Source organism: Haliotis rubra, unplaced genomic scaffold (assembly GCF_003918875.1).
Source record: "Haliotis rubra isolate DU_JTF1 unplaced genomic scaffold, ASM391887v1 Scf193, whole genome shotgun sequence".
NCBI classification, from domain to species: Eukaryota; Metazoa; Mollusca; class Gastropoda; order Lepetellida; family Haliotidae; genus Haliotis; species Haliotis rubra.
Window position 1 is genome coordinate 367,470 of NW_025765925.1, and position 19,359 is coordinate 386,828.

At 39.5% G+C, this 19,359-nt stretch overlaps 1 protein-coding gene across 1 annotated transcript in view; it reads left to right on the forward strand.

The window, feature by feature from the left end:
* LOC124274664 (kinesin-like protein KIN-14J) overlaps nt 1–19,359 on the forward strand; it is a 62,631-nt gene that overhangs the window by 24,774 nt on the left and 18,498 nt on the right. The window contains 4 exon segments of the mRNA XM_046710021.1: nt 1,812–1,835; nt 3,722–3,760; nt 7,082–7,093; nt 10,513–10,539. Coding sequence (XP_046565977.1) covers nt 1,812–1,835; nt 3,722–3,760; nt 7,082–7,093; nt 10,513–10,539 — 102 coding nt within the window.

A 19,359-nucleotide genomic window follows, 5' to 3' on the forward strand; every position in this document is an offset into this window, starting at 1 on the left:
TTGCGAATGATCACTTTTGAAACAACGTCGCTGATTGCACAACTAAATCTGATTGCAACCAATGACGAACCCTGAACACTCGCACCATGAAAGGGCCGTATTAGAACAGAGGTTCGTAGGAAGATATGACAAGTAACCTCTGTGGGAAGAGAATGGGGGGAGCCTTGTGGTTAAAGCATTCTCTCGTCTCGTCGAAGACCTGTGTTCGTTTCTCCACAGGGGTACAATATGTGAAGCCCATTTCCGGTGTCCCCTGTTTTGATATTGCTCAAATAATGCTAGAAGCAATGTAAAACTAAACTCACTCACTCACTTTTTCTATTTTGAATTTATGGTTTTAAGCCAAGCAGGAAACGCAAGGCTATTTTGTTAGTCTTTTAAAATCAATTATTATAATCAATGTATTTTATTATGAAAAATTATATGTATGTGATATTATTGCTGGATTTAAGTACAAGGATTCACTTAAATTATTACCTCCCTTGGTACTGCCAGGATAAGGGTTTGAGTCTTGATTTGTCAGTGCCATTTAGATTTAATTAAAACGGCATACTGATGCAAAGTGAGTCTTTGTGTGCCAGCCCACTTTAAGCTGAGAATGTTGTTCGGATACACCAACCCACCAACCTGCTCACTCACCCTCACTCACCCTCACTCACTGAAGGTCAGGAACAACCAAAATGAGCTTAATTGTTCGAATTCAAATATTCTGTTTTGCTTGATGCAATTTGCATAAAACAGACAATTCACACAGGAAAAACTGCATTCTCATACCATGGAAACTGAGTGATAAACTGACAAGAGAAAGAAACTACATCTTTTGGTTGAGTTTATTGGATTGATTGATTTTCAGTTGAAAATATATTAAACATTAAAAATTGTATGTACATGTGCTATGTCAGCACTCACAAGATACTTCTTATTGACTTTGGTTTTGATTTTGAAGTTAAACTTTTGAAAACTAAAACAAACCTTTTCAAATAATAGAGAACTGTTGATGGGTATCCTTGATGTCTGTTGTTATAAAAATCAATAAATTTGCCTTTTTTTCTGCACAGATTTACATATCAAACCTTGAAGGGTTCATTGCAAATATATTTCAATATTTTCACTGAACAGATTTATATTTACACAATAACATCCCATGGATTATGTTTCATAAACTGTTGCATTAAGGAGTGATGGTTACATAGACACAATCAAATTTAACAACAATTCTTTCCATATACAGTCAAATCCCGATGAGTCGAATGCCGGTGTCTCGAATATTATGCATAACTCGAAGTACCTGTTGGTCCCGACCATTCGCTGTTATAGTTGTCATCATTTGAATACCGGTTACTCGAATTCGTCTCATAAATACACACGATAACTCGAGAAGAAAATTTGGTCCCATGAGATTCAAACAACAGCAATCTTGTACACATAAGCCGAAGTCAGACAATGAGAAGTTGATTGGTGTAGCAAACTGATCAAATTAACAAACCAGCGCAGCTCACACCTTTCCGCCACTGACGGGTGAGTTCAAAAGGCAGATTAGTGATTTTACGGAAATCACTGTCTGTGCTAATCAGACTGGAACTGATAAGGTGCCCCTATTAGTGACAGGGGAAGTCATTAGATAAACAAATGCTTAGGTGGAGGAATTAGGACTGGATCATCTTTTTTCTACCCTCATAGACATACCTATGTCTCGAATACATCGATAAGACGAATTTATTACTTGGTCCCCAGCGATTCGACTCATCGGGATTTGACTGTATTTATGAGTTATGTTTTACTTCTCACTTTGTGCAATGTTTGACATGCAGCGAGTGGGGAAACAGAGAACAGAGGTAAGAGATAATAACATTGTTTAATAACCATTGTACTATTGAATAAGAAGATATATTCCGTTGTGTGTTATCTGCAGATGATGCCTTTTTTAAATTAACAAATGAATCCAAAAACAAACACTTTCATTGTCATAAAATCAGTGATGTATTAAATGTCTTTGTGACAGCATATCAAGTAGTAAAGGAGTGTATGTATATACTGTGACATTTTTCAAAACCTGCCAGCCAGTCTGGATATTCTACATAAGAAATAACTTCCTGTTATTGGTGACCAAAGTGGTGATCTTTAAAGGTGTAACATCAGATCTGTGATTTAAAAAAGATGCCTTTAATTTTTATTTGAAACAAATGGTAAGCAAGGCGGTTGTTTTTTATATGTTTAAGATAGGTGTGAACTAAAGGGATACCCGAACTGGTCATCTGTTGAAGGAAATATGGAATCATCTTATGCATACATATAGTGCAAATTATTGAGGATGAATGTTTTGAAAGAAAAAAAAAAGTACCCTTCAAACAAAGAAACTTGACATGCTGTTTTGGAGTTTACTTACTGATTGCATAGAACTGATTCAAACATGACATCATTGCTCAGTTACAGTAAAATTACAAATTTCCAATACTTGATTATCCAGAAAGTGTTTTGTAAAATCACAGAGGGCTATCAAAGCCACTTGGTCAGAGGAAAATGTCAGTATCTGGTGTGACCACCATGAGCATCGATAACAGCTTGGCAGCGTGGCCCACAGAAGAAAGGAGATGCCGAATGCTGTCTTGAGGAATGTTGTCATACACTTGTTGAAGTGCTGTGTGCAGTTCTTGTAGTGTCTGAGGTGGCGGACTACGCTGGCGCAAGTGTCGATCAAGAATATCCCATAGATGTTCGATGGGGGACAAATCCGGTGATCGAGAAGGCCAAGCTAACAACTGAACATTGTTTTGCTGGAGGAAGACCTGTCAAACACGTGCAACGTGAGGTCGAGCTTTGTCATGCTCCAAAGATCACGCTGATGTAGCGAACAACGTGACGTTGAACTGGTCTTCTGGCAAAAAGTCTGGCTTTCCATAGCCAATTGCACACTGTCTGGTCAGGGATTCGGAGCAGTCCAGGGATTTGGATTGTTGTGGATGATGCGACCACGGTGTTTGAACGAAAATGTCTCAGTCGGATGTAGCGATCCTGGGCGGCGGTAGTAACTCTAGGTCGACCTGACCTGGGTCTGTCATTAACACTTCCAGTAGTTTTGTATCAGGTCCATAGGTTTGAGATGGTCTGTCTGAACACGCTGAAGTGCCTTGCCACATCATGCTGCGATGTCCGTCCTTGTAAACAGCCGATGGCGTTGTGTCATTGAGTTTCTGTCAGTCTTTTCATTCTCTTGTCATCTATAGTGGCTTAAAGCAATGCACGTGGCGTACCATTGATGTGGCTTTTTAAAGGCTCAGGGTGATACACAATTTCATGATGCTCGTGCATTTCATGTAGGGTACCTTTTAGCGATTCACTACAGACATGAGTGTAACGTTACATTTTTGTTAAACGCTTCTTTTTTTCAAACGTTTTGTCATCGGCAACCATTCCCGCACATGCTGGGATTCATCATGGATTGGTTTGTGTCAGATACTTTCCTAAAATTCAAATTTGTCCTATGTCAAGTTTATTTTTTTGAAGAGTATATGACATAAGCTTTTCTTACTATAATAGTGTCTTTACACAAACCATTAACAGAAAGTAACAACTCAATACCACCAATCTGATCTTACAGCTTTAAAGCATGGTACAGTGTTAGAATTGTTGTCTTGTTATAGTTTAATGTCACACACACAAGCAATATTATTAAGCTTATATATGCTACCAGTAATATTTAATTGTGATATACAATAAACAGGCTCACAAGACTTCTCAGAAAGCCTTGGAAATAAATGAGGTAAGGTAACCTCTAAGATCCCCTTTTTTCTTTTAGAATTCTGTGGCAGACATTTCATTCATGGATGTTTTGTTCACCCGGGTCACAGATCTGGCTGACATTATTGCACATCGTTCTGTCCACAGTTATTAAACTTACTTGTAGTTTCTACTTAAACATCTGCCCAAATATAGCAGGAACAATGATCATAGTGATGTTAGACCAGACTCTGGCTTTGGAAAGGCCTATTGAAATAAAAGTGAAAATAAATTGCAAATTCAATTTGTTATATATCTAGTTATTTATATATTTATTCAATCTTGTACAATGTGTGGCTGGAAGGGTGAATGCAAAAAACATGCCATGCAATAATATAATGCGGCCTAAAGGGTATAGATTCAATAATATAATGTGGCCTAAAGGGTATAGATTCAATAATATAATGTGGCCTAAAGGGTATAGATTCAATAATATAATGTGGCCTAAAGGGTATAGATTCAATAATATAATGTGGCCTAAAGGGTATAGATTCAATAATATAATGTGGCCTAAAGGGTATAGAGTTAGTTTCTCACTCCATACAATAACACTTAAAGCCCGAGTACCTTTTATAAGTGATTGGTTTCCTTATTCTGTTTTGATGGTAGTATAATATGACTTGTCTTCACTTCAAAATTGAACATATATTGTCAGTTTGTATTGTCTTGAAACTTCCACCAGATACTATGTTTGTGTTTTAGCATGGGATATTGTATCTTTGGTCTCACAGATATTACCAGTAGATGCATAACCATGGCTCCTGTGTCAGGGTGCATACAAAACAAGGAATGATGACTCTTTGGCACTTAGACATAATAAGGGAATTCAAATGATGTTTTTTACCAATTCTAAAAGAAATAACAATATGTTCAAATGCCATGGAAAAAGGTGAGCTACAGACCCTGTGTTTGTTATGTTTTTACCTCTGAACCACACCTTCCATATGTTTTATGAGTGCCACCTTCCCATACTTCCACACATGTACCTGTGCATCTCTCCGATTGTTTCTTATTATACATATATCCATGCTGTTGCATTTTTAAACTAATTTTTAAAGTGCCCATACCTGAGTTCTTTTAAACTCTATTCATTATCATAAACAATGCACACTTCAAGCAGTGCACTTGCATCATTATATCATATGTTTTCCCATATATGTACTAGAATTATCTTCTAAGCACAAATTCGGTTCACCTGTGTCTTGGATTGTCACACCATGTACAGCTGTGTCTGATATTGTCACACCATGTACAGCTGTGTCTGATATTGTCACACCATGTACAGCTGTGTCTGATATTGTCACACCATGTACAGCTGTGTCTGATATTGTCACACCATGTACAGCTGTGTCTGATATTGTCACACCATGTACAGCTGTGTCTGATATTGTCACACCATGTACAGCTGTGTCTGATATTGTCACACCATGTACAGCTGTGTCTGATATTGTCACACCATGTACAGCTGTGTCTGATATTGTCACACCATGTACAGCTGTGTCTGATATTGTCACACCATGTACAATTGTGTCTGATATTGTCACACCTCTAAGTGTATGGTCGTCCAGGTGTACAAGGCACACTGAATTATCAAATGGTTATGATTGGCATATATGGTACTCTTGTGACCTTGATTATTATACATGGTACATGTGTCTCTCTTGGGGTACACTGTTTGTCTCTGTATCCTGTATGTACCATGCTACCATATAAAATTATATTTCATCTGTAATATTTGGAAACATCAAAATAATATTTTGTGTACCATCTAACAGTTGTGTACCAGAATATTTGTGTTATTTGTAGCCATGACATTTATATCTTAATATTTTAGTTTGTTTTCTTGATGCTTTCATGGCAATATTTATATATATATGTCCTTTAATTATAATATTATAATTCCTGAATTGATATTTTCTAACATGCAAGAAATATCTCTAAAATTCCAAGTTTTCTGTTTATAGTTTGTGATGCACTTTTAGCCTGGTTTTACATTCTGTATGTAGATGATGTGTACTTCTGGTTTGATTTCCAATATCCTCCTATACTGATTGTTTACTTTTGTCTCCTTTATGGATTTGTTTGTATTTTGTTGCTATGGCGACAAGAGGTATTATACAACGCATGTGCCATCTTCTGTGTCTCTGCTGTTTGTGTGGTCTCCACTGACTAAACCAAATATGGAATAATATGACAGGGGACCGTGTCAAAACTCTATCAGAACCTATTTACTTTGCAGCAACCCATTCCTTTGACTTTACTAAACGCGTTTATTTGTGGGTGTCAATAATAATCTGATATGGGTATGTCCAGACTATTTCACAAGTAACAGCAGCGACAAATTGAACTTCCTACAGCTGCTATAAGCGTAAAAATATCCCACCTTGCTGTTGGCAGTGTCTTTCTAAACGACCTGAAGTGAAGTTATTCTTGTGATGTCCACATTTGTAACACATGATTCTGATCTTGAAGGCCTGGATATATCCAACATTTGACCTGTTTATGCCATACTTATATGTTTGTAATATTTAACTATACCTGACCATATCTGACTTCATTGCACCAACCGGTCTTGTTATACCACGACAGCATGACAGACAGTCTTGTTATACCTGACTCCATGACAAATTTTGTTGTTGTACTGACTCAGTGACAACCAATCTTGTTATACCTGACTGCATGACAACCAATCTTGTAATACCCGACTACATGACAACCAATCTTGTTATATCATACTGCATGACAACTGTACTTGTTATACCTGACTGCATGACAGCCAATCCTGTTATATCTGACTGTATGACAAACAGTATTGTTATGCCCGACTGCATGACAACAAATTATGTTATACCTCACTCCATGACAACCAATCTTGTTGTACCTGACTGCATGACAACCAGTCTTGCTATACCCGACTGCATGTCAACCAATTTTGTTATACCTGACTCCATGACAACCAATATTGTTATACCTGACTCCATGACAACCAGTCTTGCTATACCTGACTGCATGACAACCAGTCTCGTTATACCCGACTGCATGGCAACCAATCTTGTTATACCTTACTGCTTCACAACCAATATTGCTTTACCTGACTGCATAACAGCTTACTTTGTTACACCTGACTGAACAATTTTCATTAATGAATCATTTTTTTATGTCCAAAGTATGTTTTAATTGTGATGTCCCAAAAAAGAAATTCAAAAAGATTATTGTCTGCATCTGTAAGAGGAGTAATTAATTTTGAAAAAGTGACTCATACACTGTGAATAACCTATATTTTTTTCCCCATGCAACATTACAGAGGAACCCCCAGGTAAGAAACTACTCCTGCTAATTAATATAACTGTTATATCCTAAATCAATTGTCATTATTCTTTGATGTTTTCTGTTTGTGTGCACTTTACCACACACAGGTATTGTTCTCAGAACTATTGTCCCTGGAGTTGAAAACCTGAGTCAACTGTTTAATTTATCTCCGACCAACACACTAACACATGCACATTAATTCTCCCAGTAACCATGATGTGGTGTTCCTGGTTTACACATCAGCACATCACATTGCCACATCAGCACATCACATTGCCACATCACCACATTGCCACATCACCATATCACCACATCACCAAATCACATGTCACCACATCACATGTCAGCACATCACCACATCACATGTCAGCACATTGCCACACCACCATGTCACCACATTGCCACATCACCATGTCACCACACTGCCACATCATGTCACCACACTGCCACATCACCATGTCACCACATTGCCACATCACCATGTCACCACACTGCCTCATCATGTCACCACACTGCCACATCATGTCACCACATCACCACACCACCATGTCACCACATTGCCACATCACCACATCACATGTCACCACATCAGGGTTAGGGTCACCACATAGCCACATCACCATGTCACCACGTCACCATGTCACAACATCACCATGTCACCACATCAGGGTTAGTGTCACCACATTGCCACATCACCATCTCACCACATCACCATGTCACCACACAGCCACATCACCACATAGCCACATCACCATGTCACCACATCAGGGTTAGGGTCACCACATTGCCACATCACCATGTCACAACATCACCATGTCACCACATCACACGTCACCACATCAGGGTTAGGGTCACCACATAGCCACATCACCATGTCACAACATCACCATGTCACCACATCACATGTCACCACATCAGGGTTAGGGTCACCACATAGCCACATCACCATCTCACCACATCACCATGTCACAACATCACCATCTCACCATGTCACCACATTGCCATATCACCATGTCACCACATTGCCACATCAAATGTCACCACATTGCCACATCACCATGTCACAACATTGCCACATCAAATGTCACAACATTGCCACATCACATGTCACAACATTGCCACATCATCATGTCACCACATTGCAACATCATCATGTCACCACATCACCATGTCACCACATAGCCACATCACCATGTCACCACATCACCATGTCACCACATAGCCACATCACCATGTCACCACATTGCCACATCACCATGTCACCACATAGCCACATCACCACATAGACACATCACCATGTCACCACATTGCCACATCACCATGTCACCACATCACCGTCTCACAACATTGCCATATCACCATGTCACCACATAGCCACATCACCATGTCACAACATCACCATGTCACCACATCACATGTCACCACATCAGGGTTAGGGTCACCACATAGCCACATCACCATGTCACCACATCACCATGTCACCACATAGCCACATCACCACATAGCCACATCACCATGTCACCACATTGCCACATCACATGTCACAACATTGCCACATCACATGTCACAACATTGCCACATCTCTATCTCACAACATCACCCTGTCACAACATTGCCATGTCACCATGTCACCACATAGCCATATCACCATGTCACCACATAGCCGAATCACATGTCACCACATTGCCACATCACCATGTCACCACATCACCATGTCACCACATTGCAACATCACCATGTCACAACATCACCATGTCACAACATCACCATGTCACCATGTCACCACATAGCCATATCACAATGTCACCACATAGCCATGTCACCACATCACCATGTCACAACATTGCCACATCACCATGTCACAACATTGCCACATCACCACATCACCATGTCACCACATTGCAACATCACCATGTCACAACATTGCCACATCACCATGCCACAACATTGCAACTTCACCATGTCACCACATTGCAACATCACCATGTCACCACATCACCATGTCACCACATCACCATGTCACCACATCACCATGTCACAACATCACCATGTCACCACATCACCATGTCACCACATAGCCATATCACCATGTCACCACATCACCATGTCACCACATAGCCATATCACCATGTCACCACATCACCATGTCACCACATCACCATGTCACAACATTGCCACATCACCATGTCACCACATTGCAACATCACCATCTCACAACATTGCCACATCACCATGTCACCACATTGCAACATCACCATCTCACAACATTGCCATATCACCATGTCACAACATTGCCACATCACCATGTCACCACATTGCAACATCACCATCTCACAACATTGCCATATCACCATCTCACAACATTGCCACATCACCATGTCACAACATTGCCACATCACCATGTCACAACATTGCCACATCACCATGTCACCACACTGCAACATCACCATCTCACAACATTGCCACATCACCATGTCACCACATGGCAACATCACCATCTCACAACATTGCCATATCACCATGTCACAACATTGCCACATCACCATGTCACCACATTGCAACATCACCATCTCACAACATTGCCATATCACCATCTCACAACATTGCCACATCACCATGTCACAACATTGCCACATCACCATGTCACAACATTGCCACATCACCATGTCACCACACTGCAACATCACCATCTCACAACATTGCCACATCACCATGTCACCACATTGCAACATCACCATGTCACAACATTGCAACATCACCATGTCACCGCATTGCAACATCACCATGTCACAACATTGCCACATCACCATGTCACCACATTGCCACATCACCATGTCACCACATTGCAACATCACCATGTCACAACATTGCCACATCACCATGTCACCACATCACCATGTCACTACACAGCCACATCACCATGTCACCACATCACCATGTCACCACATCACCATGTCACCACATCACATGTCACCACATCAAATGTCACCACATTGCCACATCACATGTCACCATGTCACCACATTGCCACATCACATGTCACCATGTCACCACATAGCCACATCACCATGTCACCACATCATATTGCCACATCACCACAGTGCCACACCACATAGTGTGAACACTTGCATGGACTGATGGAGTGGTAAACTTCTGAGGCCTGCATCACATTTCTGCTCTCCACCCACATCAATCGGCATGCCATGATATATTCCTGAAATTCTGTTCAAAACGGTGTTTTATCACTCACACAAACAAATTACCCTCACTCACACACTCACATGATCGCAGTTTACTGGTTCCAGGACAGCCCCGCCTAACCCCGCCCAACCCCGCCCAACCCCACCTAGCGCCATCTGTTGTATATATGTACAACCTAGTGCTTCAAACCATATGACAATAACACTTTTATGGTTTTCACAACAGTTGAAGCTTATGTTGTCCAACATGAAGGTAAGAGTTACCTCTCAGTCTGATGCCTCTCTCGCATCTGTCAAAGTGATGTCTGTGAAGCTGCTCATTGAGGAATCTTTCTTTAGCACATGCACTGTTTCCTGAGGAAATATTCCACAGGATATTTCATGTCTGGAGTGAATGGAAATCAAATCTCAACTTGGTTCCGTCAAGTCCCGGACTATGTGTGAAACACAATCTGCTTTGAGAAAATTCTTACAATATTTATCAACCAATGTATTGAACTGGATGTTCTGAATTCCTGGGGTTATCTAGAACTCAGTTTAAAGTCCAAAGAGAATGTATTTAAAAACGTACGCTGACAAGTCAAACAACTTTGCATCAGATTGAATTTGCATGAAGCATAATGGCCCAAACATGAACAGTTTTTAAACTTCAAGGACAGGAAAATGATAATTGGCCTGAACAAATGGATACATAAATGCTTCTGTGTTTAATTTCTTATTATATAAATGTTTTTTTACGTCACAAGCACGATATATATGTTTGCTTTTTGTAGTCTGATGGTTTGGTCAGAATTCAGTAAAGCTGATTTGGAAGTGTAGAACGGATAAGTCAAACTGTTTTCTTATAACAACAGGTCTTTGAGACAACATGAGTTGACTGTAATCCAGTAAAAACACCAGCTTTTCCCTGTAGACAATAGGGTCATTTATATTAGGTATGATTTGTTTCGTGCTCAGGTTAATGATTGTAGTCATTTTACATCACAAACATTGACAGTGTTGTAAAGCCTTGAAAATTGTCAATTACTTATTTGTAATGACAAGAATTGTATATTTTGTTACTTCTTTCTATCACCTCCCATAATAAACTGATCTCCCTTCAGTCTCCAGCACTGACTATGATATCATCTGCTTTCTGTTTGTGAGCACATTGGTATCGTTGCGTCACTATTGCATGTGTGGAGGCTCTGGTGTCACAGTTGTGGCCCTTAGCTGAGGCACGATCTGCTGCTCATGTGTTCAACATTGCCATTTGAAATTGATTAGTATACTTTATATGTCAGGATCTTATCCATGCTTGTTAGTTTCACTCAGGAAGAGTTGTGTCCCTTGTATGTGCCAGGATTATGTGATGGTAATATATTTAGTCCAAATAACCTTCTGATTATAATCCTTAGTCTGCTTGTGGGTTTCTATTATCCTGGACCTACATTTTCGAAGCTCTCCTGGTGTTTAGATGGTCGTAAGTGCCATACATTAACACTAACTTACAACTATCGAAATCTTGGCCCTGGTTCCAAATACCAAATTTCACCACATGATGACTCCAGGTTTGCCAATGATATTCTTGTGGGTTTCATCAAGTAATAAATGTCCAACACCTCAGCCCCTTCAGACCTCATTAAAACAATAAGCTGACTCCATGTGCTGTAACTAAAACACAGATCAGAGTTGATCTGAACCTATCTCACTCACTCACTCTGGCTGTTACCACCCGCCCACCTCTGTACCACGGTGTTACCCAGCATGCAGCAGTTTTCAGGGCTACAGCGTGTGCTGTTCTCAGCCAGTGTCATTAGAACACAACATGTTTGTGTTTCAATACAGTAAATCAGCACTTAGTCCTTCAGTAGGGAAGGGACATGAATATTTAAAACTATTGTTGCACATGTATTTTGTTGAATGTTGCACTCTTCAGATCGTATGATTAAGCGACAATTCAAACGTAAAACTTTTCTTAATTATATGATCCTATAAAAGAGACTGGTTACGTTAATCATCAAATCTTAGTGAAATATTTATTAAAGTAATCATTTAAATGACAAGCCATTAGTGCTGTATTAGTACAGACCACCAATGTGGGCGGAAGAGACAGGAATAAGTTATTGCACATGTTAGGTTTGGGTTCATCAGATCTGTAGAGCATGTAACAACCAGAAAGGGCATAAGAATTGTCAGTTAATACACCCAGGTACTGTCAGTTAACATGCATACGAATTGTCAACACACCCAGGTACTGTCAGTTAACATGCATAAGAATTGTCGACACATCCAGGTATTGTCAGTTAACATTCATAAGAATTGTCAACACACCCAAGTATTGTCAGTGAACATTCATAAGAATTGTCAACACACCCAAGTATTGTCAGTTAACATGCATACGAATTGTCAACACACCCAGGTATTGTCCGTTAACATGCATACGAATTGTCAACACACCCAGGTACTGTCAGTTAACATGCATAAGAATTGTCGACACATCCAGGTATTGTCAGTTAACATTCATAAGAATTGTCAACACACCCAAGTATTGTCAGTTAACATGCATACGAATTGTCAACACACCCAGGTATTGTCCGTTAACATGCATACGAATTGTCAACACACCCAGGTATTTGTCAGTTAACATACATACGAATTGTCAACATACCAGGTATTGTCAGTTAACATACATAAGAATTTTCAGTTAACATACATAAGAATTTTCAGTTAACATCCATAAGAGTTGTCAGTTAACACACCCAAAGTGTGGGTTCGAATCCCGCATGGGACTCAACCCAACAAAAGTACTAAAATCTGTACTTTACTAAGAAAGTGTAATCCCAAATATAACATATGCTACATTTGATCACTTTCTAAAAGGCATTGTGTAATTATATCGTAATGATTCCTTATTTTAAGTCAGCTCAAGAAATTGTGATACTAAAGCTTTAATGATGAAAGCCTATACTACAAGCTACAAACCAACTGCAGCGTGGAGGACTGGAGACATGAACAACCAGTTTTACATCAATACCCGTGTGGTCTCCATGGGGACCATTAAATAGTAGTCCTGGTAATGCTGGTGTTTGTAGTAACAACTTGTTTAGACAATCCATGACAACAAGGTCCAATTGTATCCACACAAGTGGCTTAAGAATTAGAAACATTTTTGCTACTAGTTGTAGAACTGGAAGATCCCCCAGACACTATAAATTGTTTACCAGAAATGTTAATTCTGTTGTTAATTGCTCAAGCAAGGCGTGATGTTATTGATTTTCAAACGAAAAAACTTTATTTATTTGTAAATTAAAATTAAATATTTATTGGTATTATAGTCGAAGAAATTTCCAATTTGTATTGGAAAAGATACAAAAATAGTTCTGACCTGGTAGCAACTAATGTTATCAGAAATAGTTTTAATTGATATATCATCAAAGGACGTATGTCAATAGGCTAGTATTGTGGTTACGGTATTACGTAACGATTACGGTATTATGAAATTAATTTTCAATAGATATGCTTGAGAGTCCATATGGGTGTATAGAGGAGTGTGACACAGACCCTGGGAGCGGGGTACATTCATACGCTGTATGGACAGGAGTAGTGACATGCTGATCAATCATTCAATACATTGATTATGAGGGCAGCAACCATTGAAGACTACTTACCTTATCTACAGTTTGGGGGCTCTGGAGGGGGTACTCAGTGCAACATGTTAATGTTGTGTGAGTTGTAATATCACTGCTAAACAATATATTGTTTTTAGGGGTTTTCTAGACTGAAATGTTGAAGTTAACCCAGAAATTATCTAATAGAGAACTTAATTATGAAATCAGTAAAATAACCATACAAGATCAATATAAACACACAGTTTTAGGTTTATGATAATGAAAAGCAGTACATTGCAAGAAACAGTTGCATTCACAATGAGTAACAGGACCTGTTTACTGTGTGAGTGACTCCCGTATGTCCAGAATCTGTTATGTCAAATGTATTAAAAGAGGCTTTGTCCATTCTCGAATCCAGAGCAGTTTGTTTACAACAACGAGGGGAGGTTACTCTCATTTGTTCACTGTCAATGTTTGCCACTAAAATCTGCCCTTGACATTTTACCAGTGCTTCAATCATTTGCTGCCACTGACAGTAACACCACCACTTACAACAGCCTCTACTACAGTATATCAGTCACAGTGCTATACAGGATATATGAACATACTACTTATATTGATCCATGTTCACAGGTGCATTCATATGGTTAAAAATGTTAAAATATTGATACTGGGCTGACCTTCACAGACACTCACACTTGTCGTGGGTGGATCTGCCGAGGGAGCAGGAAGCCAATATTACATTGATTTGTCTTTTGTTTCACACATGAAAGACATACTGTTTGACAAAAGTCAATTGAAATGAAAACATTTCTGGTGAGTCTTTGAAGTTGTAGCCACTGAAGAAAGTGTTTTTTTCACCAGCCACAGTGTGTCAGTGACTTTTCAGATTCAAGCCTCAATCAGAAATCAAAATGAATATTATTTGGTTTTCCTTTCTATCAGCAACTGCTTTGGTAGATTAAAAAAAATAAAGCCATAAAATTTTCAAACAAGAACTGAAAACTTTTCGATTAGCATATTGTATATGTAGTGTCGCCTTTCAGAGAGATGAACGTACACAACTAAATACGTATAGTGTATTAATCATCAACAATCTCCACTTCAACAAAATTCAAATTATTTTCCCCAACTAAACCAACACACCTAACAATACTATGTGAAAAATGCTATGTTACATTATTGATCATACAAACATGATGTTGTTTTCATCCTACTCCAGCTGATTGGTTGGTGTGTAAAAGCCCTGTAGTTAGTAAACTATTAATAAAGTCCGCCTATATATGTTGCTGGGTTCATCAAGTGCACTGCTAGTCTAGTGTTAAACTGTGATGGCTGTAACTAATGTAGAACGCACTCTACGGCTCATGTATCAGACAATAGGATGCTGCAGCAACACAGGCACTCTTCACCTTTAACATTAGTCTTGTGGAAAACATTATCTTGTCAAGTAACTCGCATAACAAGCCATGTTTGAACACACAGAGAATCTCACCCAATTGTCTTCTGAAGATGAGATGATAAAAGTATAAAATATCCTATATATAGATTCTATTTTATCATCCGCAATCATTTTGACCTGAAAAGTATGCTTTTTATTAGATTTGATATATACAGTGAAACCTGCCAACACCAGCACCTGTCTAATCCGGCACACTGTCAAAACTGGCATAAAATGTTGGTCCTGCCATTTTACAACGATATTATGATCATTAAAACATTGTCTAATCCGGCACCTGTCTATTTCGTATTCCGGCACGACTTTCCGCTCCCAACAAGCATGGGTATGAGCAGTCCAATCAAGCACCCATAGTCAAATACACTAATTAATCCATTTGTCACGCTAGATAATCAGGAAGTAGTGATTTGCGCGGTGAATCAAACGTTCTAATCCGGCATGGGTATGAGCAGTCCAATCAAGGACCCTTAATCCAATACACACCTCTCGACACGCTAGATAATCAGGAATAAAGAGAGTAGCGAGTGTACATGGCAGCCATGTTAGAAAATGATCGTCACTGTCTAATCCGGCACCCTGTCTAAACCGGCAATTTATTTCAGTCGCATGGGGTGCCAGTTTAGACAGGTTTCACTGTAGTTCATTTCCTTAGTAACAATGTTTTTCAGTTTGATATTTTTTTCAATTTTGTTCATGTCTCTATACAGCCATATTTTTCATGTTTGTTTGATTTCTCCTAATTCATACAGGAACCTTATCAAATTTGTGAACCTTGTATTTACCAGTTAGTAAAAACAACATGTCAAAGGTAACGCCTTCCCTTACATCAAAACACACAGATATTCCTGGTACAGCCAGTGTGGCACTAGGTAACGCAGTGCCGATATCATCCCCATATAGATGTATCCTGTAGATATTCCTGGTACAGCCAGTGTGGCACTAGGTAACGCAGTGCCGATATCATCCCCTTATAGATGTATCCTGTAGATATTCCTGGTACAGCCAGTGTGGCACTAGGTAACGCAGTGCCGATATCATCCCCTTATAGATGTATCCTGTAGATATTCCTGGTACAGCCAGTGTGGCACTAGGTAACGCAGTGCCGATATCATCCCCTTATAGATGTATCCTGTAGATATTCCTGGTACAGCCAGTGTGGCACTAGGTAACGCAGTGCCGATATCATCCCCTTATAGATGTATCCTGTAGATATTCCTGGTACAGCCAGTGTGGCACTAGGTAACGCAGTGCCGATATCATCCCCATATAGATGTGTCCTGTAGATATTCTTGGTACAGCCAGTGTGGCACTAGGTAACGCAGTGCCGATATCATCCCCTTATAGATGTATTCTGTAGATATTCCTGGTACAGCCAGTGTGGCACTAGGTAACGCAGTGCCGATATCATCCCCTTATAGATGTATCCTGTAGATATTCCTGGTACAGCCAGTGTGGCACTAGGTAACGCAGTGCCGATATCATCCCCTTATAGATGTATCCTGTAGATATTCCTGGTACAGCCAGTGTGGCACTAGGTAACGCAGTGCCGATATCATCCCCATATAGATGTATCCTGTAGGAACATCAAACAGATTGACACTTAATAAATCATTAATTCTCGCAGTTGTATTGATTGAAAGAATGAAAAGATAATGGGTGCAAATAGACCAAGGCTGCATTTAGCTTTTTGTCTGCGTATGGCATTAGATAGTTAGACTGTTGGTAATGTTTTTTACATCCAACCTGAATATTTATTCACAAGAACTGTACATTTTTCATTTTATTCTTTAAGCGTGCTTTCTGTCTGCACTGCTTTGGAGGTATTTTTGGAGCTGTGTATTTATATTGCACCATTGACGTTTAGTGATGTCTCTACTGTCACAGAGGTGCTTATGGTGCTATATAATTCATATTACACCCTTGATCTATAGTGATGTCTCTTCTGTCACAGAGGGGGCGGTTGGGTAGCCTAATGGTTAAAGCGTTGGCTCGTCACGCCGAAGACCCGGGTTCGAATCCCCACATGGGCACAATGTGTGAAGTCCATTTTCTGGTGTCCCCCGCCGTGATTTTACTTGAATATTGCTAAAAGCGGCATAAACCAAACACAGTCAGTCAGTCAGTCTGTCACAGAGATGCTTATGGTGCTATATATTTCATATTTCACCCTTGATCTACAGTGATGTCTCTTCTGTCACAGAGATGCTTATGGTGCTATATATTTTTTATCCCCCGCAACGCGTTTTGCGGGGGGTATTAAAATGGACTCCGTCCGTGCGTCCGTCCGTCCGTGCACATTTGTCTTTTCCGGAGCAGGACTCTAAAACTGTTCAATATTTCTTCACCAAACTTGGCACATAGATAGATCTGGTGGTGTACTGGTGCCTTTTGGTAGTTTTGGAATTCTGAGTAAAATATTTTGGGCATTTCCGTGGCACCATGGCAACAAATTTGACTTAGCCTGAAATTGGTGGTTGTGCTCTTTTCCGGAGGTGAACTCTAAAACCGTTCACTATTTCTTCACTAAACTTGGCACATTGATTGGTCTGGTGGTGTACTGGTGCCTTTTGGTAGTTTTGGAATTCTGAATAAAATATTTTTGGCGTTTCCATGGCAACAAGTTGACTTAGCCTGAAATTGGTGGTAGTGCTCTTTTCCGGAGCAGAACTCTAAAACCGTTCACTATTTCTTCACCAAACTGGACACATAGATAGATCTGGTGGTGTACTGGTGCCTTTTGGTAGTTTTGAAATTCTGAATAAAATATTTTTGGCGTTTCCATGGCAACAAGTTGACTTAGCCTGAAATTGGTGGTAGTGCTCTTTTCCGGAGCAGAACTCTAAAACCGTTCACTATTTCTTCACCAAACTGGACACATAGATAGATCTGGTGGTGTACTGGTGCCTTTTGGTAGTTTTGAAATTCTGAATAAAATATTTTTGACTTTTCCGTGGCAACAAGTTGACTTAGACCGAAATTGGTGGTAGTGCACTTTTCCGGAGCTAAATTCTAAAACCGTTAACTATTTCTTCACCAAACTTGACACTTAGATTAGTCTAGTGGTGTACTGGTTCCTTTTTGGTAGTTTTGGAATTGGTGATAGTGCTCCTTTCTGGAGCAGGACTTTAAAAACCTTTCAATACTCTCCTTCCACTTTTCTATAATACACACCTAAATATTTGACATAATCATACCTCGTAGACATAATCATGAAGAGTATTTTGCCATTGCGGGGGATATTGATGACTTTGTCTTCTTGTTTTATATTGCACCCTTGATCTACAGTGATGTCTCTTCTGTCACAGAGATGCTTATGGTGCTATATATTTCATATTGCACCCTTGATCTACAGTGATGTCTCTTCTGTCACAGAGATGCTTATGGTGCTATATATTTCATATTGCACCCTTGATCTACAGTGATGTCTCTTCTGTCACAGAGATGCTTATGGTGCTATATATTTCATATTTCACCCTTGATCTACAGTGATGTCTCTTCTGTCACAGAGATGCTTATGGTGCTATATATTTCATATTGCACCCTTGATCTATAGTGATGTCTCTTCTGTCACAGAGATTCTTATGGTGCTATATATTTCATATTGCACCCTTGATGTTCAGTGATGTATCTTCTGTCACAGAGATGCTTAAGGTGCTATATATTTCATATTGCACCCTTGATGTTCAGTGATGTCTCTTCTGTCACAGAGATGCTTATGGTGTTATATATTTCATATTGCACCCTTGATCTACAGTGATGTCTCTTCTGTCACAGAGATGCTTATGGTGCTATATATTTCATATTGCACCCTTGATCTATAGTGATGTCTCTTCTGTCACAGAGATTCTTATGGTGCTATATATTTCATATTGCACCCTTGATGTTCAGTGATGTATCTTCTGTCACAGAGATGCTTAAGGTGCTATATATTTCATATTGCACCCTTGATGTTCAGTGATGTCTCTTCTGTCACAGAGATGCTTATGGTGTTATATATTTCATATTGCACCCTTGATCTATAGTT